Here is a 23722-nt window from a genome sequence, read left to right on the forward strand (position 1 = left end):
GGCGGCCGGGGGCGGAAGCGGAAGCCGCACGTGGAGCCGGTGAGTGGCTGCCGCAGTTTCTGGAAACTTCGCCTCATTGTCATATTTAAAGCGGCGGCGGCGCCGCTGCGTCCCCTCCCCGTCCGCCCGCCCGCGCGCGCTACGGGGACCGGCGGCCGCAGCAGCACCGGGAGCGAGCCGGGCAGAGCGGGGGCCTCCCTCTGGCGCCGGGGCCATGGCCGTGGTGGGCTTTGATTTGGGCTTCCAGAGCTGCTATATCGCCGTGGCGCGGGCCGGCGGCATCGAGACCGTCGCCAACGAGTTCAGCGACCGGTGCACGCCGTGAGTGGTGGTGGGAGGGCGGGCGGGGGCCGGTCAGTGCCCGGCGGAGCGCCCGCCGCGGAGAAGGTGCTGGAAGTTTCGCGGTGGGGCGTGGGGGGTTCCCGCTGTGCGGGGCCCGCGCGTTCCCGGCACTCGCCGCCTCCGGGGACTGCCGGGGGTAGGTACGGGGTGGCCCGGCAGCCCGCTGTGTGTCCCTCCGACCCGCTGTGTGCCCCTTGCTCCCCGCCCCAAGCCGCTGCGTGCTCCGATCCCCGCAGCCGCTGTGTCCCGCTGTGCCCCCCAGACCCGCGCTGTGCCCGCCGCCCCGCTCCCCTCCGCTTTGTTCCCCTGTGTCCCCCCGCCTGCTCCCCGGTCCCGACCCTCTCTGTTCCCCCGTGTCCCGGTCCCGACCCGTTCCCTGCCCCGGAGCAGTGCCCGGGGATGCAGCGGGGCTGTGCGGAGCCGCTCGGGTCGCGGTGCGGCGGGATGGGAGAATCCCCGTGCGGGCAGCCCGGGTTAGGGGGAACACGGCCGAACACACTCCCGCTCGGGCTGCGCAGGATGGGCTCTGCCAGCTGCTCCCGGGCAGCTCTCCTTTAGTCAGAGGTTAGATATAGAAAGCCTCTGGCTCAAAGCAGGAGTTAGTTGACAAGTTGGAAGCAGCCGGGCAGGGTGTAGTCCGGCTGTGAGCGCTGAATTGCTATCATCCTGTTTTAACGTTTGGATAAGCCATTGTGAAGAGTCCTGGATTCGGGCCAAGGCTTTAAGACGGATAAAAGTCTTCTTGTAGTTTTTTAATGCAAACTCAAACCCTTTGACCCTTAGGTGTTTTATCTGCAGTAGTAGAAAATGAATCCGTGATAGTTCTCGGTGGTGTTTGTTGTCAAGACTGTGTTAATTAGCCTGTTGTTCTTTCCAGGTCGGTGGTTTCATTTGGATCCAAAAACAGAGCTATTGGTGTTGCGGCTAAAAACCAGGTAGGTCATTTCCTGCTGCAAACTGTTGAAGTACCAGTGGGTGTAAAGAGAGTTGGCTGTGTGTGTTTGAAGCCAAACAGCCCCAGTTTCTTGTTGAGCCTTTTATTTTAGAAATGCTGCACTATGCTGCCATGCTTTCTTTGGGGAAATGTAGGATGTTTTTGCTAGAATGCTTCTGCTCTCTCTTTCATTAATGTGATACTTTCCAGTTGAATATGTTCATATTCTGACAAGTTAAGGTCACTGGGTTTCTTTTCCTAATGATTGTATACAGGATTTTCCTTGTATTTGAAGGAAAACATTTTAAATGCTGTATATCGTTTCTTAAAATCAGATGTAAGGGGAGAAGTTTGGCTCAGATTCTTAAAGCTATTTAGGGTACCTTGCTAGCTTTGGATTTGCTGTAAATTAAATGCCTCTGGTTTTGAAGGTGTGCAAGTCCTTATTTTGGGTTTGTTTTGTTTGTTTGTTTTTTTTTAATTGAGGTGCTCTGAAAGATTGAATATTTTCTTTGTTGAAGTAGTATTTTCAGTTTAGAAAGAGAACTTGTTTCCAACAAGTCTCAGAATAACAAACTGTAATGATTAAATAAATCCTTAGGTATTGTATGTTGTTACATAACTGCTGCTGGGAGATCAAGCATGCAGCCTTCGCTGGCCTGTGCATCTCTCATGTAGCAAAAGGACTGCAGTGGGTTTCCATGGAGAGAGCACTAAAGGAGACTTTATTCCACTGTAATAGCACTCCTCTTAATTTTGACTAGCCGAGACAATATGAATACTTTACACGTTAACAAGCACACGCACATTCAGTTACAGGTTAGCATTTGGAGCAATGAAGTAAATACGTGTGTTTGTCTTTTTTTCTTAAATTTCTTTTCAGCATTGCTGAAATGACTGCTGACATTGTGGCAAGTCAGAAACTGGTATGATTCATTAGTGTGTAAAAATGAATTGTTACTCAAAATGGGAAATGATCTTGAACCCGATGTACTCTCAAGCATGTTTCAATATTAGATTGTTCCAGTAGATGCTGTGGAAAACATGAAGTAAGCTGCAAGTGAGGCTGATTCTCTCTTAGATTGCATTTACAAGTGTGTATTTGCAGTGATGAGCACCTGTGGCTTTAGTTACCTTCAGACTAACCTGTATGATGTTATTGATTGAGTGTTTCATGTTTGGCTCTGCGAGAAGTTGAAGCTAAATATTTTTGCCAGGAAATAAGAATGTGATACTTTAAATGATAAAAGATGACAGATCATTTATTTCTGTAGTTGTAAGTGGCCCGGTTTGGCTGATGACCTGAGATGTGAATTGTGTCTCTTTTGTAAATGTGCAAGTTTCCTGACATGGACTACTGAGAGCTACATTTTTTGTGTCTTAGGGCCTAGTAGCTACTTAAATCAAGGAGTACAACGATTCTTTTCATTTGGGGGGGGGGGCGGTGGGGTGAAAAAAGCAAAGAAACAAAAAAATCCCACAAAATAAAAAGAAAGAGGTTTTGACTGGTGACTTCTACAGTATGATTTTGTGAGAGAGCTCAAAATACTCAAAGGTGCTCTCTTTAATATTTGAGAAATTGCTGCTGGAGCAAATTTTTGGAGAATTTCTGTAACCTTTAGGTAAGTGTGGTAGCACTGGAGATGAGAACAGTACTTTAGTTAACAGACCATAATTCTCAGCTTTCTTAATTGTGACTAAGCAGGAAGATATTAAAACATGCTACAGACCTAATGGCATACAATTACTCTAAAAATATCTTAAGATTGTTCTCTTAGAAAAGGCTTTGAGGTTAATTCTAAATTAGGCTATAAAAGCTGCCAGAGTGTTTGCACTTCTCTACCCACTACATGGTAATAATTCCTGCTGCTACGTTCTTCAGTCATACAGCTGTGAAATATGTAGCATTCAAGCACTCTGAAGTTGTGGCTATACAAATAAATAAAACCATGCTGGGCAACAATCTTCGACACAGGAACCTAACTACTCGATCACATTAAAGTACTGGAATCGTTCCTGGCATGATTTTTGGCCTGTGTTAACTTGTGCTCGTGCTATTAATTGCTGAGCACTGTTTGGTGATTAGAATAAACCAAGGATGATTCTCAGCAGGCAGTCCAAGTGTGACATCTTTCCACAGACACAGCTGTCTGAAAGTTACTGTTTGTTAGTGGGCGTGTGGCCTCCTTTTTTGTCAGGGAGCTTTTATGTAGGAGAAGTGTCCTAGTTGAGTAGTTTTCTAATACAAGATGTAGCTCAAATTCTTCTATTTCGTGGTGGAAATTTTTTATGCAACCAGGAATCGATGCTTTTCTTTGAGGGTAGCGAATGCTAGAAATATTCCTTGTATGCTCAGCATTTGAGTTGGTATCATGCAGTCTGTTGGTCCCTGCCTAAATCTATCCTGTAGATAATAACACACTTTTATAATTTCACTCTTAACAAAATAGAATTAAGTCTACTCTGACATACTTGCATTATCTCTTAGGCTGCTCTAGTTGTCTGGTTTCTGTTGTGCTTTGCATTTCTGATAACAAATGCTTCTTTATGTCACTTGCTCTGGGGAGCTTGCATTGTAGTTTAGCACATAGTTCAGGCTGATGTTAGCAAAAAAAGTTCCAAGTTGTCTGTGCACTGTATTCTTCTTTGGTCTGGTGCAGAAGCTTGTGTTGCTGCTAGGTGAGTGTGAACAAGGAAATGAAGTGATTTCAAAGTAGCTCAGGGAGGAAAAAGTAAGTGTTGAAGTGTATGGGGATGCTTAAGCTTGACACTTAGTAAACTAGGAAAACCCTTGCTTGTGCTTAATGTAATAATGTTTAAAGTGGAGGTGGTGTGGCTTGGGAGGGCCAGCTTACAAACAGAGAAATCAGCTTCACGTGTAGTTGCAATCTTTAAACATTTGAACTTGGTCTGAGTTCTGTCCCTTAGGTGACAGAAGTGAGGAGCAAGGTGAGTGGCTCTGGTTGCCAGCACAGTCTGCAGCAGTGCTCCAGTGCAGTGCACAGGGGGGTTTTCTGAGCTGGAGGAGTGTCACAGGGAGACAAGAGCTGCCAGAAGCCTGCAGCTTGAGTGGCAGTGGCTGATGGGACCTAGGTGGGGCCAGGAGCAACAACAGCAGTTTCCCCCCAAATATAACATGAGCCCTTGGGGAGCACTGGTGAGCAGGGTGTGGCAGCAGTGTGCAGGAAGGCTGCTGGGGCAGTGCCAGCCCAGCCAGGGAGCAGTGCCATCCACCTGGCAGAAAGCCACGGCCTCGTCAGCTCCACAGCTGGCACAGCTGCCCAGACAGCCCTGGGAGGAGCAAGCTGCCAGTACTGGGTGGCACCTGTGAGCACAGTCTGGGAGGGTGCCCAGGTACTCTTCCACTTAGTGACAGAACTGTGACGAGAGCTGAGTAGGTTGAGGACTATCAGGGAGTGTGAGAGAGGTGGTACAGTGGAATTGCACTCTGCCTTCCCTGGAACATGCCTAGGAGGCAGACAGGACACTCAGAGGATTCCTTTCTCTCTCCCCCACCTGCTGGAAAACAGTGGCTTGAAGGGATAGGGAGCAATTTGTCACGGTTAGGTTGGCCCGTGTCAAAACTGCTTCCCTGAAGAAAATGAGACAGGACATTGCCATAGGAGACTCCCTTTAGAAGGGAGCAGAAGGCCCAATATGCTGGCAGGAACCACTTCTTGGGAAAGTCTGCTGCCTCTCTGGGGTCCAAGTTCCTACCCGGGTATGGCTGTCAGATAATTATCCGTTATTGGTTTCACTTGAAGGGATAGGGAGCAATTTGTCAAGGTTAGGTTGGCCTATGTCAAAACTGCTTCCCTGAAGAAAAAGAGACAGGACATTGCCATAGGAGACTCCCTTTAGAAGGGAGCAGAAGGCCCAATATGCTGGCAGGAACCACTTCTTGGGAAAGTCTGCTGCCTCTCTGGGGTCCAAGTTCCTACCCGGGTATGGCTGTCAGATAATTATCCGTTATTGGTTTCTCAGGTTGACAGTGATGAGGTTGCGCCAGGAAGTCCAGGGGCAATCAGGAGAGATTTCAGGGCCTTGAAATGACAGCTTAAGGTATCAGGAGTACAAATAGTGCTCTCATGTGTTTTCTTCCTTCCAGTTGCAGGAAATGAAGGAGGAAACAGGAAGAGCCAGCAGACCAATATCTGAGCCTGGTGCCACTGGCAGAATTTGGGGGTTTTGATCATGGATCAGTTTACATGACAGCAGGACTGCTAGCAACAGGCAGGGTACACCTGTCTCAGAGGGGGAAAAGAATCTTTGCACAGGAGCTCGCAGGGATCACTGAGAACTTTAAACCATATTTGGAGGGAGAAAGACATACAGCCAAGTTTGCTAGAGATAAGCCTGGGGAGTTCCACAGCAGTGTTTGAGATAGAGTGCTCTGGTGAGGTTCTTCACTTTGCTGCCTTGGTGGAGATGGGATAGAGATCCATGCAGCAGCAGTGACACAAGGGTTATTACTGATGCGTTCAAAAACTGTGGAAGCTCCTGAGAATGGTCACATGGGTACTGGGGCTTGTCCTCTGCAAAAAAGTGGCAGGATCAATAGCCCAGCTGAAATGCCTGCCAGCAGGCATCAATGCCTGCAACACAGGCAATAAAGAGGAGGAGCTGGACACCATTGTGCAACAGTAAAACTCTGACACAGTTGCCTTTATAGCAACATGAGGGTATGACTGGCACAACTGGGGTGTTACTCCTAACTGGTCAAAAACTGGCTGCATAGCCAGGCCCAGAGTGTTATGGTGAATGGAGTTAAATCCTGCTGGAGGGCAGGATGACTTTACTAAAGGATATAGACAGGCTGGGTTGAAGGGTTGAGGACCACTGTATGAGGTTCAACGAGTGCAGTGTCCTGCACTTGAGTCACAACAACCTCATGTAACACTACAGGGTGGGGGAAGAGTGGCTGGGAAAGCTGCCTGGTGGAAAAAGACCTGGGAGTGCTGTTTGACAGTGGTTGAACATGAGCCATGAGCCAGTGTGTGTGCCCAAGTGACCAAGAAGACCAATGGTATCTTTGCCTTTATCTGCAATAGTGTGGCCAGCAGAACCAGGGCAGTGATTGTCTGCCTGTACTTGTGTCTTTGCCTTTATCAGCAATAGTGTGGCCAGCAGGACCAGGGCAGTGATTGTCTGCCTGTACTTGGCACTGGTGAGGCCACACCTCAGATCCTGTGTTCAGTTCCGGGCCCCTCACTGCAAGAAGGATGCTGAGGTGCTGGAGTGAATCCAGAAAAGGACAGTGGAGCTGGGGAAGGGTCTGGAGTGCAAGTCTGATGAGGAGCAGCTAAGGGAGCTGGGGGTGTTTAGCCTGGCAAAGAGGAAACTCAGGTGTGCCCTTATCACTATCTAAAATAATCTAAAAGGAGCACAAAGTTGCACCAGGGGAAGTTTAGATTGGCTGTTAGGAAAAGATTTTTTGACTGAATGGTTTGTAAACCTCTGAACAGGCTACCCAGCGAAGTGGTGGAGTCACTGTCCTGGGAGGTACCTAAAAGGTGTGTGGATGTGTCTTTTGGGGACATGGGTGGACTTGGCTGTGTTAGGTAAATAGCTGGACTTGATCTGAAAGGCCTTTTCCAACTTAAACAGTTCTATGATTGTAAATTAGTTGACTAAATTAGTAGGCTCTGCTGATCATGTTATTGTTTACCCAGCTGTCTCAAGGTTTCAGAGATAGTTTTATAATCCTTAATAAGTAATGGTCTGGAAGTTTGTGTCCAACTTATTAATGAGCAGATAAAAAGTACCAGATAGTAATTACCAGTGTTAAATAAAACAGATGTGACAAAGGAGTGAGCAATTGTCTGAAAACTTGACCTGTGCTTGGGGTCATACAGAACAGCACTGAACATTGCAGGCTGATTAAGAGTAGATTTCTAACTATCCTCTATTTCTTTACAGCAAATTACTCATGCCCACAACACTGTATCTAACTTCAAGAGATTCCATGGCCGTGCATTTAATGATCCTTTTGTTCAGAAGGAAAAAGAAAAGTTGAGCTATGACTTGGTTCCCATGAAGAATGGTGGTGTTGGAGTGAAGGTAAATCTGCAGTGTATCTTTCTGGATTGTATAGCTAAATCTGAAGTCTTACATTTCAGCACCTAGTCATGAAAATATGGATTTCTTTTAATTACCCTAAAGGTGGGTTGTTTTAATCTTTCTGTTAAAGAAGAGCTCTTCTATGAATAGACAGCTTTATCTTTAAATAGTGGATGTTAACCTTCAAATTAAGGTTCATTTACAAATAATTGCTGAAATGCAAATTTCCCTGTTGGCAAATTGCACATCTAGCTCAAACACACTGGCAGAAAAACTGCTAAGATAATTACAAGGTCGTATGGTTCTACTTCAAAGTATGACTCTGTCACTTGTGTGAAATGCATTACAGCAGACTTATTAGGTGTTTTACAAACACTTTAGAAAACAGTTGGAACTCTTCTTTAGAATGAGTGCCATAAATGAGTAGCAAGTGTGTCTTTAGTGGACTACCTGGAGTCAGTTACTTGCAAAAAGGTGTTCAAAACCAGTTCCTACCACATTGCAGGTTTGGCTCCTGCTTACATTTCAAGGACTTCACTGCTACAATGTCAGCTTTTCATAGAAAAGGTGCTGTTAATAACATTGTGTCCATTTACAGAAATATGTACAATGACTGATAATGAAGCCCTGCTGGCATAGCAATCAGTGTTGCTTCGCTGCTGAAGACTTTAGCTTGAACTGGTCCCTCATAACTTCAGTATAGATCAGTCCTAAGTAGTGAATAGATTGCAGAATTATATATATTAGAAAGAAGCCTGACTAGAAAAGTCGCCAAGCTTTACAAAAGAGAAGATGCTTTTTCTTTTGATGTTGCGATTTATGAGGTTAACAGATAAATTCAGACAGAAATTATTGGTTTCCTTTAATCAGTGTGTAGGAGTTGTGTCCTCCCAACACTAGACTCTCATATAGTACAAGACTACTTGGTATTTTTCCTTTTTTTCTTAGGCTGCTTGGAGAACAAATTAGTATTTATTTCTAGTTAACTGTGGTTTAAAAGTTTTAATAATTGATTCAGTAAAATTCAATAAGACTGGGAGGTTCAGAGAACAATTTTTTTATTAAAACCAAAATGCCGAATTTTTCCCCAAATGATACTGAGTGAATAAAAGTGAAGTGTTGCTTTCAAGCATCAGCTGTAATGTGTTACTTGACTTCATCATTGTCATGTATTCTATTGCATGATAAAAATGGTGCTTCAAGAATGATTTTTGCTAAGAGAGCAATAAATAAATAAACTCTTTGCAAAGCTTTATCGTAAGCTTTTAGCTGTTTCATGTGCATAGGTGAACTGTTGTTGCACAGCTCTTCCTTTCAGAGACGCCTCACATGTTTGAGCAGAAGGATAAAAATGCTGGGGAAAAATACACAGCAAGTACTTCTGCACATTTTTTGCATTTGGCATCAGTTTGAAAAATGACTATTTTTACTTAATGATGTGCCACATTTTAAACTTGTGTCGCTTTTGGCCATTTCCTTAATCTATGGAGTTGATACAGTTCTTGATGTCCTAAGACAGAATGGAATTACTGCTTCTATAAACACTCAGCTGGGAAATTAAATTGTAAACTGAAGTTCTATGATGAAATAATGAAGCATGTCGTGATTCATAGGGTACTAGCCAGCAGTGTATCAAAGAACATTAAATATATGTAATTTTCCTTCAGTTGAACTAATGGAATTATTTTACCTACTCTATCCAGGTCATGTACATGGATGAGGAGCACATCTTCAGTGTGGAACAGATTTCAGCTATGCTATTGACTAAGTTGAAGGAGACTGCAGAGAGTAACCTGAAAAAGCCAGTAACAGACTGTGTTATTTCTGTAAGTAATTGTAGTGCACAGGAGCATTATGTCTTTTAACTTCAGCTATCGAGGGCATTTTGTTTCTATTCATGCAGAGTGAAAAAGAACTCTGCTAAGGACTTACAAAGGGATTAATCCTAACTAGCTTTAGAGCTTTTGACTTAAAGAAATCCCATGGCTGCTGCCGTATTCCAGATCCTGACTAACTTAATGAACTCGTTCTCTTGGAAATGTCTGGACCTTTGGACCCAAAATATTTCTGGATCCAGGTATATACCCTTCTGGAACAGCTTGTTTTCATGACTAAGCATACTAATTACTCATTAAAGTAAATACATACATTCGTGTTCTTCCTTGAATTTAAAACAATTTGATAACAGCTTTGAACAATTTCCATTGTTGATGAAGATTTGCCCTCTGTCAGCCGAAAATTTTAGTTTCTGTCCTCATCCTTTCAGCAAACTTTGTTTTGTTTCTTTTTCACTGTTATGACTGCACAGAAAGTGGCCTCAGATCAAGATCAGTCATTCCATTGCAAAGCCCTGAGTATAAAATAACACCTGCCTCTCTGTTCTCAATGACTCTGAACGAGTCTGTCTCATGTTGCATCTAGGAATATTTAGCTCTGTTATTATTAGAAATGTTGTTTCTCCAGTTGAACCTGGAAAGCTAGTTCTTCATGTGTCCCTGGAGTGGGGGACATCAGAAGGCACTGTCCAATGCCAGTGCTAGAGATCTGTAGAAAATTGTCAGCAGCATATTCCTTCAGAATTTCTTGGCATTTCTTGCCCAAAGAAATTTCTGCCAAAATAGATTCTCTTCATTTGTTATCACTTATTTCTTTGCATCTCTCACATCTGTAGTATTGCTGTGTGCTTTTAGTTCCCTCTTTCCTTGTTTGGATAGGAGTCTACCTGCTAGTTCTGATTAAGGTATTCCATGTCACTGTCTTCATAACATCCAGTTTCACATTTTGAGCCAGCACTTAATGTTATTAGCATTTGTATACAAATAACTCATTTGTTTCTTGCTAGCGTGTGCTCATGTAAACTAGGTGATGCTTCTTTAATTCCATCTCTGAATAGAATATTTAAAGTGTCAGTTCAGTATGGTAGTTGCATTTTAGAGGCTTGAAGTAAGTATCTTCCTCAAAGAGGAGGAATAGATGCAATTTTTAGATTAATACTTTCGAATAAGTGGTGTAATGTCTCATTTTCTGGAAATAACTGTGTTCTCACCTACTTTAGGTTCCATCATTTTTCACAGATGCTGAAAGGAGATCTCTTCTGGATGCAGCTCAGATTGTTGGTCTAAATTGTCTTAGATTAATGAATGACATGACAGCAGGTAAGTAGGATAAAATAGCAGTTTCTGCAATTGACAGGTGGGATAGAGGGTACATTGAATTACTTTAAGAAAAAGGACTGACTTGAAAAGGCAAATATAAGACAAATATTTGAAAAACTTGCTGATCTTTTCTTGGTTTAAGGTTTTCTGTGTGAATGGGTAGATGAGATCAAGCTCCATTGATAGTTATCTCCCTAAGCACTTATTTAGGAGTCACTACATGTGCCTGGATTACTTGTTCATTTAGTGTTCTGCTCTGCTGCACAGTTGTAGGAGTTAGACACTCCTAAAGGAGGTTCCTTGATTAAACATCAACACCTCATAACTGCCAAGGCTTTTTTCAGTATAGTTGGGGTTTTAAACAGACACATGGCTCTGTTGACCATTTATACGACTCTCAGACAAAACTTCCCAGCTTGGAAGACACTCACTGTAAATACAAAACTGGGTTTGAGTTTTGCTTTTAAGATGTTGTATGGTTTTGATTACTTTGCAAGGCAGAACTAAACAAACCCAAACAAATGGTTAGGGAGCATATACATGACTAAGGGAGCATGTTCTGCTTTAGATTAATGGAACAAAGCTTCCATGAAGATGGTATATCTTGCACAGGTGTATGTCTGGATTTGTCTTTATGCTTTTGATCTTATAGCTTAATGTTCACAGAGATGTTGTGATATGCCACTGGAAACTAGAGATTGTGTGGATAATGTCTGACACTTCTTTTGCAGTGGCTCTGAATTATGGAATTTATAAACAAGACCTTCCAGCTCCTGAAGAGAAGCCACGGATAGTTGTGTTTGTTGATATGGGACATTCTGCATTTCAAGTATCAGCCTGTGCATTCAACAAGAGTAAACTGAAGGTAGTAAGATTAAATGGAAATAAAAAGGTTTACCAGCAGTTAGAATCAAATAGCCTGCCAATCTGCCTTCTTTTTTAAATTCTGAAATAATTTAATGCATTGAAAGTACCAACAAGTCAAAAGGCAAAGATTTTTATCAGTATCCTTCGTTTGATTAGAATTGTTTCAAACAGGCTGTAAATTTCTTGCAATACACAAATGTAAGATATATAATGCAAGTACTGTAATTTATTTTGCTTTATCTAAATGAGTGTGTGTATGGATGAAAATTTTGAATACTTAGGATTGTCACTTAGCTATTTAGTCTTATTTCCTCTGTAAAAGTGAAGATCAATTTTTAGCTGATGTGGTTGTGCATTGGAAGGTAGGCTGACCTGTCTCCAGTATTATTTTGAAGCAAGGACTTGCTGATATTGGAAGACTGCTATTGCATTTGATTTTATTAATGTTAGACTGAATAGTGTTCTTTCAAACCAGGTACTTGGCACAGCATTTGACCCATTCCTTGGTGGGAGAAACTTCGATGGAAAGCTGGTAGATTACTTTTGTGCAGAAATAAAATCAAAGTACAAACTAGATCCAAAAACCAAAGTTCGGGCTCTTCTTCGTCTGTATCAGGAATGTGAGAAACTGAAGAAACTAATGAGTTCAAATAGCACAGACATTCCCCTAAATATTGAGTGTTTCATGAATGATACTGATGTATCTGGAAAAATGAACAGGTGAGTTCTATACAAGACAGGCATTTGCTTTAGTGTCTATTTTTTTAAATAAGTGTTTCTTTCTGTCTTTGGAAGAAACTTAATGTGCCAAAATTAAGTGTGAGTGCTAAATAGCTGTGGCATTTTGTAATGCTGGAATAGCTAAGGCTGGGAAATGTGATGTTCAGCTATTTGAGTAATGTTTCAGTGCAATAAAGCATGCATAAGTTGTTTAGATTCTTTTTGTAAAATATGTTCTTAAAACCATGGATTGATGCATGCAAACCAGAGGGTTGTATATTTTGACCTTTAGCATATTTTAGGTAACTTAAATTCCATACTCTCTTAAGATGCAACAATTTAAGCTTTCTTTCTTTTTTTTTTTCTGTTCTTAGTGTACTAAGATATTGGATATTGGTAGAGAAATGGAGGACAGAAACAGTGCTTGTGGGTGATGACTTTATTATGGTCCAAGTGTAAATGAAGTCTCTCTCTGTCTCTTGCACATTTTCTCAGGCATGGCTTCATTTGTTAGCTCTGTAGCTACTGCTAAGAGTGGTGGGTTCTTTTTCTTCCAGTATGTGGGCAGCAGTTTTTCATTATAAAGGAAGTGTCAGTGTTTTCTGATTTCTTATCTCTGACCTCTGCTCTGAGGCAAATACATAGCAGCTGCCCAAACAAAACCTTTATCTCATTTAACTACATTGATAGTGGCTTAGGAAAATTTGAAAGCAGCTGTTTGTGTACTACCTTGTCTATGGTTGCCACTTTGGCCTACTCACAGGGGTTTAGCTTTAGGTCTCTTTGCAGTGTAGTTAACCAACCTAGCAGCATCAGTTTGGAAACAAATACCAGGCAAGCTTCTTGTGGGACAGGCATTCTTTTGTTAATTCCATTTTTTTTCTTAGGTCACAGTTTGAAGAATTGTGTGCTGACCTGCTGCAGAGGATAGAGATGCCTCTGCTTTCATTAATGGAACAAACACAGCTGAAAGTGGAAGATGTAAATGCTGTAGAGATTGTGGGAGGAGCAACTCGTATTCCTGCTGTCAAAGAGAGGATTGCTAAATTCTTTGGCAAGGATGTCAGTACAACACTGAATGCAGATGAAGCCATAGCTAGGGGCTGTGCTCTGCAGGTATAGTAGTGGCAGCACTTGATGAAATTAAAAGATGTATTTCTTCCATGAAGAATTAGTCAAGCAGTTATGAAAAATTGTAGAAGTGGTCCATTTTAAAGTACTCAAGGGAATATACATGTTCAGTAGGTGTTTTTATAGGATTATACTGTTTAAAAGTCCAGAGTACTCCTCCCTGGTTGCAGTACTCTATTGCAGTATTTTATTGCAGAGTGTATTCTGTAAGCAGCCCACTCTGCTCTTCAGAGGAACACGATCTAGGGATCTTAAATGCCAGAAATTTAAGTTGTTTTCAACTTAAATTGAAGCGGAAAGATACTTCTAGTCAACAAGGTATAAGGAGTATCTGTGGAGAGCCCAAATTCACTGCAAGTTTGATTTTCCTGGTATCTTGCTTACCATCTATGAGAAACAGGTTTTATTCTGTCTCACTCCCATTTTTACTGTTTCCAACTATATTTTACAAGCAAACCACTCATTCTGTGTTCTTCCGTTTCTCCTTTAACTTCTTGTCTTATTTCACTCTCTTCTCTGACTTGTGTCTTTACTCCATCTCACTGACAGCTTCCTATTGCCAGCAATCAGTTGTGTTCAGGGGAAGAAGCAGGACCCTGCAGATAAACACTTTTTAGGACTAAGCACTGCAGCATTTCCCTTTTTTATAGCCCTGCTATTTCCTTAGTATTGCCTTTACTCACAAGCTGCAAAAGACCTGCTAACACAGCACATAAACACTTGAGTGTGAGATTTGTCTTCTCATACTGCATTAAAATTAAGTATTGAAATAGTTCTGCCTAATAAAATCAATACATTTCTCACTTGTTTGAAAACTTTTTGCTGTCTTGGCTGGTGGAGTAGAGGAGGTAACCAGCTTTAATGCAAGCTTTTTTGGTGTTTTTTTCCTTTTTCAGTGTGCCATTCTTTCTCCAGCTTTCAAAGTGAGAGAATTTTCTGTGACAGATGCTACACCTTTTCCAATATCTCTGCTGTGGAACACAGAAGCAGAGGACACTGAAGGGTAGGTAGCTCAGACTTCCATTCCATGTAGCTTTTGACCTTCGTAATTCAGGGGTCATGTTCTTGCTTGCATTTAAACTAGGATTTTGGCATTCATGTGGAAAACCCATAGGCCATGTACCAGAGATGGTTGACAGGGGAGACTGTAAAGACATAGGTTGAAATTTGAACTGTAATTCATCATTTGTAAAAATATAAAGATTTTTTAAAAAGTGAGTGAAAGAGCTACCAACTAGTATCTTGTTTTGCCTTTATCTGGTTTTCAGGATTAGGAATATAAAATTAGATTACTGCTTGGGTCCTGATTCCACTTTGCCTTCTGGCTTTTCAGTTTTTACTCAAGGTGTTCCTGACACCTAAGATTCTTGATTTATTAGTAATGCTAGGTACTCTGGAAATTTCCAGAACTTATATGGATGCTGTTTATCTGACTGAAGGAGGAACTTAACAAAAGCAAAAATTTAACATGTGTAAGAGCAATTTCTTGTGCAGTCTCTTATGACTGACATTAATTTGTTACTAATTGTGCCATGCCTGTGGGAAATGCAATTGCTTTCTAGGATGTAAAGAGCTCCAAGTTCAACCTGTGGAAAAATCATAGTTCTAGAGGGATCTGTTCATAGCTTTTTCATGGTCTTTGTAGTTCAGCCTTTTTTTCTTCCTGTCTGTTTTCTGTGGAGGTGCAGGGCCTAATTGTTCTGTCACTTGTGAGAGCAGCCTGTGGGTTCATGTTCTAGGTAAAGCTCTCATTTTCTCACATCTAGGTTATTAGATGAGATCTTCCACGGTTAGGAGACAAAACTGAGTTGGAAATTAGGATCAGGCTGGCATAAAAGCGGACAACACAAAGCAAAGCTGGTTGTTTTTCTGTCATGTTGAGGAATGAATAATAATCTGGTGTCAGGGTTCTCAACTGAGCCATAGAAAGTAAATGAGCAAAGAATTAACAGGGCTATAATTATCCCTTTGAGACTAAGGAAGGGTGCAAATTATGATTCAAAATACACTATTCCAAGCTCAAATAGTGGAATAGGACAAGTTCTCATTACAGTAGAGAACAGTAAATCCTTTTCCCTTGCAGTACAGTAGTGAAGTATCTTTATTGGAATTGTTCAAAAGGTTAAATGTTTCAAAACATGATGTTCCTCTAAAGAGTTCTGACCGTATATCAAGACCTTCCAGCTCAAATACACTGCTAAAAGTGATACTTTTCCCTTAATTACAGAGTTCATGAGGTCTTCAGCAGAAATCATGCAGCACCCTTTTCTAAGGTACTTACATTCTATAGGAAAGGTCCATTTGAGCTAGAAGCTTTTTATTCTGATCCTAATGGAGTCCCATATCCTGAGTCAAAAATTGGTAAGTAATTGTCCTGGAAATAGTGTTGTCTCTAATAGAACAATTTGAAATCAAAGAGTAACTGTTGTTGTGCAGTGTGGTTATGATGTATGTATTCAGGTTTTTGTCTCTGAAGGACTCAGAATTTTCCCATTCCTGAGGCAACTGAATTGGTATTTTTTATTTTTCTTGCTTATAATGTTGCTTTGGCTAAAGGAAGAAATGAGGAGCAACAAATCAATGCCTACAATTAAAATGTAGTTATCACTACTAAAGATAGCGTTTTAACTTTTTAAATCTTTTCTGCTTATCACTGAAGCAAGCTGGGAATAATTGAATAATATCTCCTGTATATAAAAAAAAATGTCTTGAGTAACTAGTTGTTGTTTTTACCTATACCTTCTGGGATTGTCATAATGCTGGGTAACTTTTCATCAAAGCAGTCTGAAAAAGCGGCAGCTACAAGACTACACTATTGATTTGTCTATGTAACATTTCTAAGCAGTTCTTTCACACTTTCTGACAAATTGCAGCACTTGACAGTGTTGATACTTAAAAAGAGCTTACAATATGGTTAGTTAGGAAAAGACTGATGGTAAAGACAGGCCAATTAAATAATTGTTCTTGAGTTCTAAACATGCAATTAAATGTTGTTGTTTGCATGCCATGGATTTTGGAAAACCAGCACAACAGAGAGAGACTTACTACAAGCACAAGTAGTGATAGTACAAGGGGGAATAGCTTTAAAAACTGCAAGAGAGCCAGTTTATATTTGATATTAGGAGCAAATTCTTTGCTGTGAGGGTGGTGAGGCACTGGAATAGGTTTCCCAGAGAAGTTGTGGATGCCCCATCCTTGGAGATATTCAAGACCAGGTGGATGAGGTCCTGAGCAACCTGGTCTAATGAAAAGCAGGGGGTTTGGAATGCAATCTTTAAGGTTGCTTCCAACCCAGGCCATTCTATGATTCTCTGACTGTATTCTTTAGTTACAGAAACATCAGACTTCCTTTTGTGGTTAACTCTTACCATAAAGACTGATGGGGGGGTTTGTCAGTGTTCAATTTATTTGGCTTTGACAAATGAGAAGCTGTTTATCTGCTGTTCTGAAAACTGGTAAGAACAGAACTGAAGATCAGGTTTGTTTCAACTCCGTTGCAAATTAATTCTTTGCTCAGAACAGAATTATTGGTATGACTAATGGGTGAAGTAGTAGTTCTCATGAAGGTGGCAAAAGAGAGAACAGGTCCAGTATTATTGGATTTACAAGACAGAGGATTACATACCATAGCCTGTGAGACAGGCAGGTAAAAGCTTGTGCGTTTGTGATCTAGGTCTGTTGCTGAAGGAATGGTGTTTGTAAATGTGTATATTTGGCCTGTGAAACTGGGGAACTTGTACTTTGCAGCTAAGTGAGCATTCTGGTCTCCAGGTCACTCTTTTGGTAATCCATGAATAAGGAAAAATGTCTGCAGTTAATGTCAAGGACATCTGATTGTTCATTTACTGTTGAACTAATTGTCTATTAGTTTCACAATTCTTGTTTCAAGTATTACAGTACTTACAGAACAATTAGATTTTGCCCTAGAATAAAAGGTAATGGCAGACTTGCATGGATGTTAGAAGCTGTGATGAAAGCCTCTAGAAATATTGTTTCTGTGTTGGGCAGTAACTTGTATTAGAAAGACACCACTTAATATTGGCATTAGACTAAGCCCTTCAGTAGTTTTTTTTCAGCCCACTAGTAACACAGAGAGCACCTGTTTTGTATTTATTAGTGGTATCAGGAGCACCTACTCTTTGATTTATAAGATGAAGTTGGCTGAAAAGCAGTGTACTTTAGTTTTGTTGTTTTTATGTTTTTTTCTTCTGGTAGTACTGAGTTAATTTGAGGGACCATGAGATTAGCATGGAGTCTTCATCAAATATTTAGAAAACAGTTTGCCTGTGAAAAAGGGAGATGTTTTCCTGGTTCTATAACATTACCTGCTTAATTCCACTGTGTGAGTTTTGATTCTCTTGGTTTTAGGTAGGTATGTTATCCAGAATGTGGCAGCCCAGAAAGACGGAGAGAAGTCTAAAGTCAAAGTGAAAGTCCGTGTCAATACTCACGGCATTTTCAGTGTGTCCACTGCATCTATGGTAGAACCAGTTAAAAGTGAAGAGTGTGAAGATGTCAGTGTTGAGACTGAAGTGGAAGCTCAGGACCAGAGGCCTAGTGAAAACTTCAGTGATGTAAGTTGACCTTTCTTGTGTGTGAATGTCCTTACTGATTGATGAAAGTGTGTTTTGCTGTACATACTCTGGAAGAAAAATACCTTCCTCTAGGGAAACAAAAGGAGATTAATTTTAAGATGTGTTGTGTGTAGCTGTCAGGAAATGCCTTTACAAGAACAGGAGAAAATTTATGCTATCTTGGAAGTGTGTGGATTTCAAAGTCAGTTTTTCTGTGAAGTGCCAAATAGCAGCAGGTTGGTTGTTTGAGGGTGGGGTTGCTTGCAGATGCCATAGTTATCCAACTGTTCCAAACAGGAAAACTAGATTTGGATTGTTAATCATCCATGTGCTTTGTGTTGAAAGGATTTGTATGTAATCCTTTGTATCAGTAAAGTTTTTTGAAACTTTTTTGTGAAAGGGAAAACTGAATTGTTCTCTACAGCATTGAAGGAGAGGGGAGCACTGGGGAGTAATGAACATTGTTACAGTCTACTTGATATTTTAATAATTTTGAGGGGGAAAAAGTAAACATTGACTCAATAAATTAAAAGCCCCTTTTTGTAAGAGAAAGTGGTAGCATGTGCACACACGCACACAAGTATTGTGCAGCAAGCCTGGCACTGGTAACATTTTCATGAACTCCTCCTGAACTTGCACCTAGTCTGTATCTCCATAGTGAAGCGTGTGTGTTTCTGCGTGTGCACAGAATGCTTTGTAGGGCACTTTGTACCGTATGTGCGTCAGAAGTGAAGTGCCCTATACTTAAATGCAAGTGCACATGCCTTCTACATCCTTTGTGCCTGGGCTTTCATTTCAGAAAAATATCCAGCAAGAGAACAGTGAGGCTGGAACACAGTCCCAGGTACAAACTGATGGTCAGCAAACGTCACAGTCTCCCCCTTCATCAGAACCTCCCTCTGAAGAAAACAAAATCCCAGATGTCAAGAAAGTGAGTGACCCTTTAACTCTGTTGAAAATGTTATCCTATATAATGGCTTTTAAAATGGTAACATATTTCAGGAAAAGTAAGGAACTTGGTGTTGGAACCTTTTTCATTTTCACATCTTTACTATAGTGAAAAATAATGTCTGTATCTTGTGATGATTTTTGTACAGTTTGCAAAAGGATTCCTGCAAGAAGCCTTTCTCTACCACTTCCCTGTCTTCTTGCAGTGTTGTACAACTTGTTTATTTGGGTTGCAGACATTTCAATTTAAACAGCAGTTAGACGCCAAGCTTATTATTATTATTAGGCCTGCTGAGGGAAGCTGGGATCATAAAATTCATAAACCGAAAAGGAAAAAATCAATATGAAACACATGTCTGCATGTTATTGCTAGTGATTTCGTTTTTTCATCTGTATGAGATGAAAAATGCTTTGGGTTAAAATCTTAAGCCCTATCAGCATCATTAGTGAACTGCTAGGTTACAGATGGACACTTCTGGAAAATCTGCAAACACAGCATATATCTGAGGAATGTCCTTGCTGCAGCTCAGTGCTTAGTGTCTGGAAACAGACTGTAAGGAGACTAGGATAGGAGGTGGAATCCCCAAAAGGAAAGTGCCTCATGAGCATATTTTGAAGATTTTAAAAGATTTTAAACATGGAAAAACCTTCTTGTCTTCTTCCTCTGAATGTGTCTTTCATCATAGTAGTACTTCATCAGAAAGAAGTCAGGAAAATTATCTTATTTTTCTTCTTTCTAACTCAGACAAATGAGAAGAAAGGTGATCAGCCCCCAGAAGCTAAAAAACCCAAGATAAAAGTGAAGAATGTGGAACTACCCATTGAAGCTAACTTGGTTTGGCAGTTAGGAAAAGATCTCCTCAATATGTATATTGAAACAGAGGTGAGTTAGTGTGGTGTAGACTGCTTTCTTGTGTGCAGTTATTAACCATTCACCTGCTTCTCAAGGCAACCTCTGTTCTTGCACTGTCACCCCGGAGTGTGGGCTCAATTAACAGTGAGACAATGAGCTAACATACTGTCTGCCTTCTAACACATAACTGACAAATGTTTATCAGAAGGATTGAAGTGTCCTTTATAGCAGTTGGTATCAGGGCACTGATCTGTGGAATGACATCACAGATTCATTTAAACTATTGTATTGCAGAGAAGTGCAACACATTTCTTCAGATGAGTCTACTGCATAATAATGAGAATTTCAACAGTTAGGTGAACCAAGGCCTCTGGGAGATCTGACAGGAGCTGTGCTTTGCAGAATGCTGTTTGAACATTGTTATTTTTTAATTAAAATATTTTCTGTGGTATACAGGGAAAGATGATTATGCAAGATAAACTGGAGAAAGAAAGAAATGATGCAAAGAATGCAGTGGAGGAATATGTATATGAGTTCAGGGACAAGTTGTCTGGACCATACGAAAAGTTTGTTTGTGAAAAGGTAGGTTATGGTTACAGGAATTTCTCTGAAGATACTGATACCAAGAATCTGTTTTGTGTACCTTGGTTAAACTTTCTCAAAGCCACCCTGGACATAGCTGCAAAACCAGAACTTCATCTGAATGATAGCAGTGACTAACCCAGAATAAGGCTTAGGCATAATAAATACATATCCTTGAAAAAACGTTTTGTCACAAATGGAGTAAAGCTTTGTTTCCAGTTGGAGCTGGTGACTGGAAGGGGAAGCTGTGTTGCTTTATGTGTAATCAAAACCATGAATTAAAGTTACACCCCAAGCATTGGCCTAATCAAGGACAAAGGTCTATAAATGCTACCTTTGTTGTAGATGTGTGTTTCTCAGTCCAGAAGCTGGCATGGTTTAAGTAACTAAATTAGGCAAAGGCTGGAGTAGAAATTAAATTTTTATACAGGAGGCTAAGGATTCATGTGTATATTTACCTTTGTTGTGTTACTTCAAGACAAACATGGTTGATTGGTGTGTATTTTGATGTTTGATATATTGAATTATATTGACACACAGGATCTGCAGGGATTCTCTGCCCTCCTAGCAGAGACAGAAGGCTGGCTGTATGAAGAGGGTGAGGATGAAGCAAAGCAGGTGTATGTAGAAAAATTAGAGAATTTAAAGGTAGGCCTGTTAATATGCCGAAAAAGGAAAATTTCCAAAAGACTGTGCTAAACAACGTTAAGGGATCACATAAACATGTAGAAATTGCTTTTTCCAGAAATTAGGTACTCCAATTGAAATGCGCTATCAAGAAGCAGAGGAGCGACCAAGGCTATTACAGGAATTGGGACACAGGCTCCAGTACTATGCTACAATAGCTGGGGAATTCAGGAATAAAGTAAGTGGCCTTTTTTTAACCACAGTGCTTCGGTGAGGCTCATTGGCTGGAGGGCTTCAAACGCACTTTCAGATGAGCTGTGAACTACTGCTATATAGGTCACAAAGTTAACACCACAAATGTTTCCCAGCGCTCAAAAAATCTCATGCAGTGTGTCATATCTTCAGCTGCTTGATACTTCTGGATGTTTTCAGGCTGAAGAGAGTGTTCTTATAAAGAGTTTAGACTTGTGGTCTGATTCTTGACCTTTAAAAAACTGATCTGACTGTTTTTTAGAAAAGTGCTCTTCTTCCAGTTCTTTCAGGGACGAGAATTATTGTATGGTGAGAAGCATTAGTGTAAAACCTCATTGCAGATAAAGTAAAAACACTATTTTGTTATATGTGGGTATTTGGGTCTTGGTTTTTTGTGGGGTTTTTGTGTTTGGGGTTTTTTTATTTGTATTTGTAGATTATGTTCTTGATAAGCTTTCCAGTCTGAAAATTTGCTCCTTGAATTTCAGCTTAAAGAATTTTAATAGGATGGCTCACAACACTCAGAATAATTCAATCTGAGTCTTAACATCAGAAGCAATTATGTCTTCACAGCTATAAATTACAAGATTAAGTGAAATCATTAGTAGTGTTATATGTGAAATAACTAGCATCATTGTAAATAGTATATTTAAAAACTTGGTTTTATTTAAGAATTCTAAATATGGATTCATTAGTTGTGTTGCTGGGCAGGCCCTTCTCCTGATAGTAGTTAATTGTGTGACTGTGGCATTGTAGGGAATGCTGAAGTTGAAAACTCTGATCCTTTCCCTGTACATCAGAATCTCAATGTCTAAACTACCTTGGGTGCAGGCAGCTCCTCCAGAATGGGAGGGAATATTTTCTTTTATCAGCTTTGTTAAGAATGTTATGTTTTATTGCATGACCTTTTTGTGAAGCTTCCGTGCCCTCTGAACCAGATTTCTTGTTCATTTGGGTAAAGGAAGCTTTATGTTGACACCTGTATTTCCTGTTGTCTCTTGATGTAATGGATCTCCCTTGTGGCTAACTTCTATTTGTTTTGACCATAGGAAATGATTTACAAGTTACAAATAATTGAGATAGACTTGTTGGCATAACTTGATTACAGTATTAACACTTGACTTTATTAACTAATACCAAATGTTTGTATTTGGACAGGATGAGAAATACATCCATATCGATGAGATGGAAATGATGAAAGTAGAGAAGTGTGTTAGTGAAGTGGTAGAGTGGATGAATAATGCTGTGAGTGCACAGGCTAAGAAGAGCTTAGATCAGGATCCAGCTGTGCATTCAAGTGAAATTAAGGCAAAGCTGCAGGTAAGTACCATAAGAAACTCTCTTTAGAGGTTGGTGCTAAAAGTAGACTGGTATCTGTGCCTTTTGTCTTCCCCAGTTTCTTCTTGCTGCTCTAGTGCTCTTGAAAGGTAGAAAGTATGGAAAGGAGGAGATCCAGCAGAAAGCAGAGGAGCTCTAGTGTACTGTATACAATTCTGTGGGGCTCATTGATATTTTGTCTTTCAGTCACCTTAAAAGCTCAGGTTGTTTTTCAGTGTTTTACTGAGAGACAAAATAGTATTGAAAAAAACCAATGTGAAATCCAAAATACTTAGTTGAACTTTGTCCACAGAACATCATAAGGTATACCAATTCATTTATTTCAGAGTAAAATAAGTATTTGTCAGTTTGGGCACAGGGGAACAAGTGCAGAAGCCAATTTCAAGCAGTCTTTTGGACACAGGACTTTTTGCACCAGTGAAGCTGGTGGCTCCTTAATACACATTCTGCCCACATCTTTTCCATCTTTTTTAGGAGTTAAACAATGTCTGTGAGCCTGTTGTGACACAACCAAAACCAAAGGTTGACTCTCCTAAGGAGGAAAACCCATTAAGTGAGCAGAGTGATTATAAAACTGAAGACATAGGAGAAGATGACAAAAATTCTGAAATGCCTCAGCAAAATGGTGAATGTCATCCAAGTGATCAAAACACCATTAATATGGACCTGGACTAATCCACTGCACTTGCAGCAAATTATTTCATCCCATGACAGAAGATGTTTTGGCTGTCATATGTGATGGGGGTGGGAATGCATTGTTTTGGAAACTATTTATATTTTTTTTCTTAAGACTTGTCTGGGAATATGTTATGTTGTGGGAGGAAGAATAGTAAAAGTGTTGGTCATGACTATCCTAAAAGGAAAATTGCCTTGGTAACTTTCAGATTCCTGTGGAATTGTGAGTTCATACTAAGCTTCTGTGCAGTATTTAACTATTTGCATCACTAAAGATGAAAAGAAGCCCTTGCTTTGAAATGTACTGCTCCTTTAAAAGGTTGTAATCGAAAAACACACGTAGGCATTTGTAGATGCCAAGGTAGTTTTCTTTTGTCTGGACATCTAATTGGGTATGTCAGAAAAAGCCAGTGTCTGTCCCTTTCATAAGGACTTTGCAGAAGAAATCCTTCTGTCTGAGGTTTTTGGTTGTTGCAGTCCGAAGTACTTATCAGGTAGTGAGATGGTGAAATGTGTTAGTAGCATGCAGAAACGCTTACGTTTCATCTCTTGCTAAACAATACATTTTTCATGTGGGGTACATAAAATGAAGGAAATGCTAATTCTGTTAGTGTTATTGTGAAGCTTTTTAAAGAGCTTTGAAATAAAGTTCATTTTACTGGTA

General features: G+C 40.5%; 1 protein-coding gene across 2 annotated transcripts; it reads left to right on the forward strand.

Annotated features, from left to right (window-relative positions):
• Positions 1–34: 34 nt before the first annotated feature.
• On the forward strand, positions 35–23722 carry HSPH1 (heat shock protein family H (Hsp110) member 1). 2 transcript variants are annotated; one of them, XM_041487272.1, is made up of 18 exons: positions 35–321; positions 1220–1277; positions 7196–7336; positions 9040–9162; positions 10392–10491; positions 11223–11356; positions 11834–12078; positions 12966–13194; positions 14106–14212; positions 15437–15570; positions 17578–17783; positions 18583–18714; positions 19477–19614; positions 20041–20166; positions 20707–20814; positions 20912–21031; positions 22204–22365; positions 22858–23722. In XM_041487272.1, the coding sequence occupies exons 1-18, from the start codon at positions 215–217 to the stop codon at positions 23056–23058; spliced, it is 2571 nt and encodes an 856-aa protein (XP_041343206.1). In that variant the 5' UTR covers positions 35–214; the 3' UTR covers positions 23059–23722. The 2 variants fall into 2 exon arrangements, with proteins under 2 accessions (XP_041343206.1, XP_041343207.1); XM_041487273.1 differs by lacking the exon at positions 18583–18714.

This window comes from Pyrgilauda ruficollis, unplaced genomic scaffold, assembly GCF_017590135.1.
Source record: "Pyrgilauda ruficollis isolate IOZ18807 unplaced genomic scaffold, ASM1759013v1 scaffold8, whole genome shotgun sequence".
NCBI lineage: Eukaryota > Metazoa > Chordata > Aves > Passeriformes > Passeridae > Pyrgilauda > Pyrgilauda ruficollis.

Excerpts from the sequence above, each read along its gene's own strand:
- HSPH1 (XM_041487272.1), top strand. The coding sequence starts at position 215 with ATGGCCGTGGTGGGCTTTGATTTGGGCTTCCAGAGCTGCTATATCGCC. Across the intron at positions 11,357-11,833 it reads TCAACAAGAGTAAACTGAAG|GTACTTGGCACAGCATTTGA; the intron begins GTAGTAAGATTA and ends CTTTCAAACCAG. Across the intron at positions 15,571-17,577 it reads ATATCCTGAGTCAAAAATTG|GTAGGTATGTTATCCAGAAT; the intron begins GTAAGTAATTGT and ends TCTTGGTTTTAG.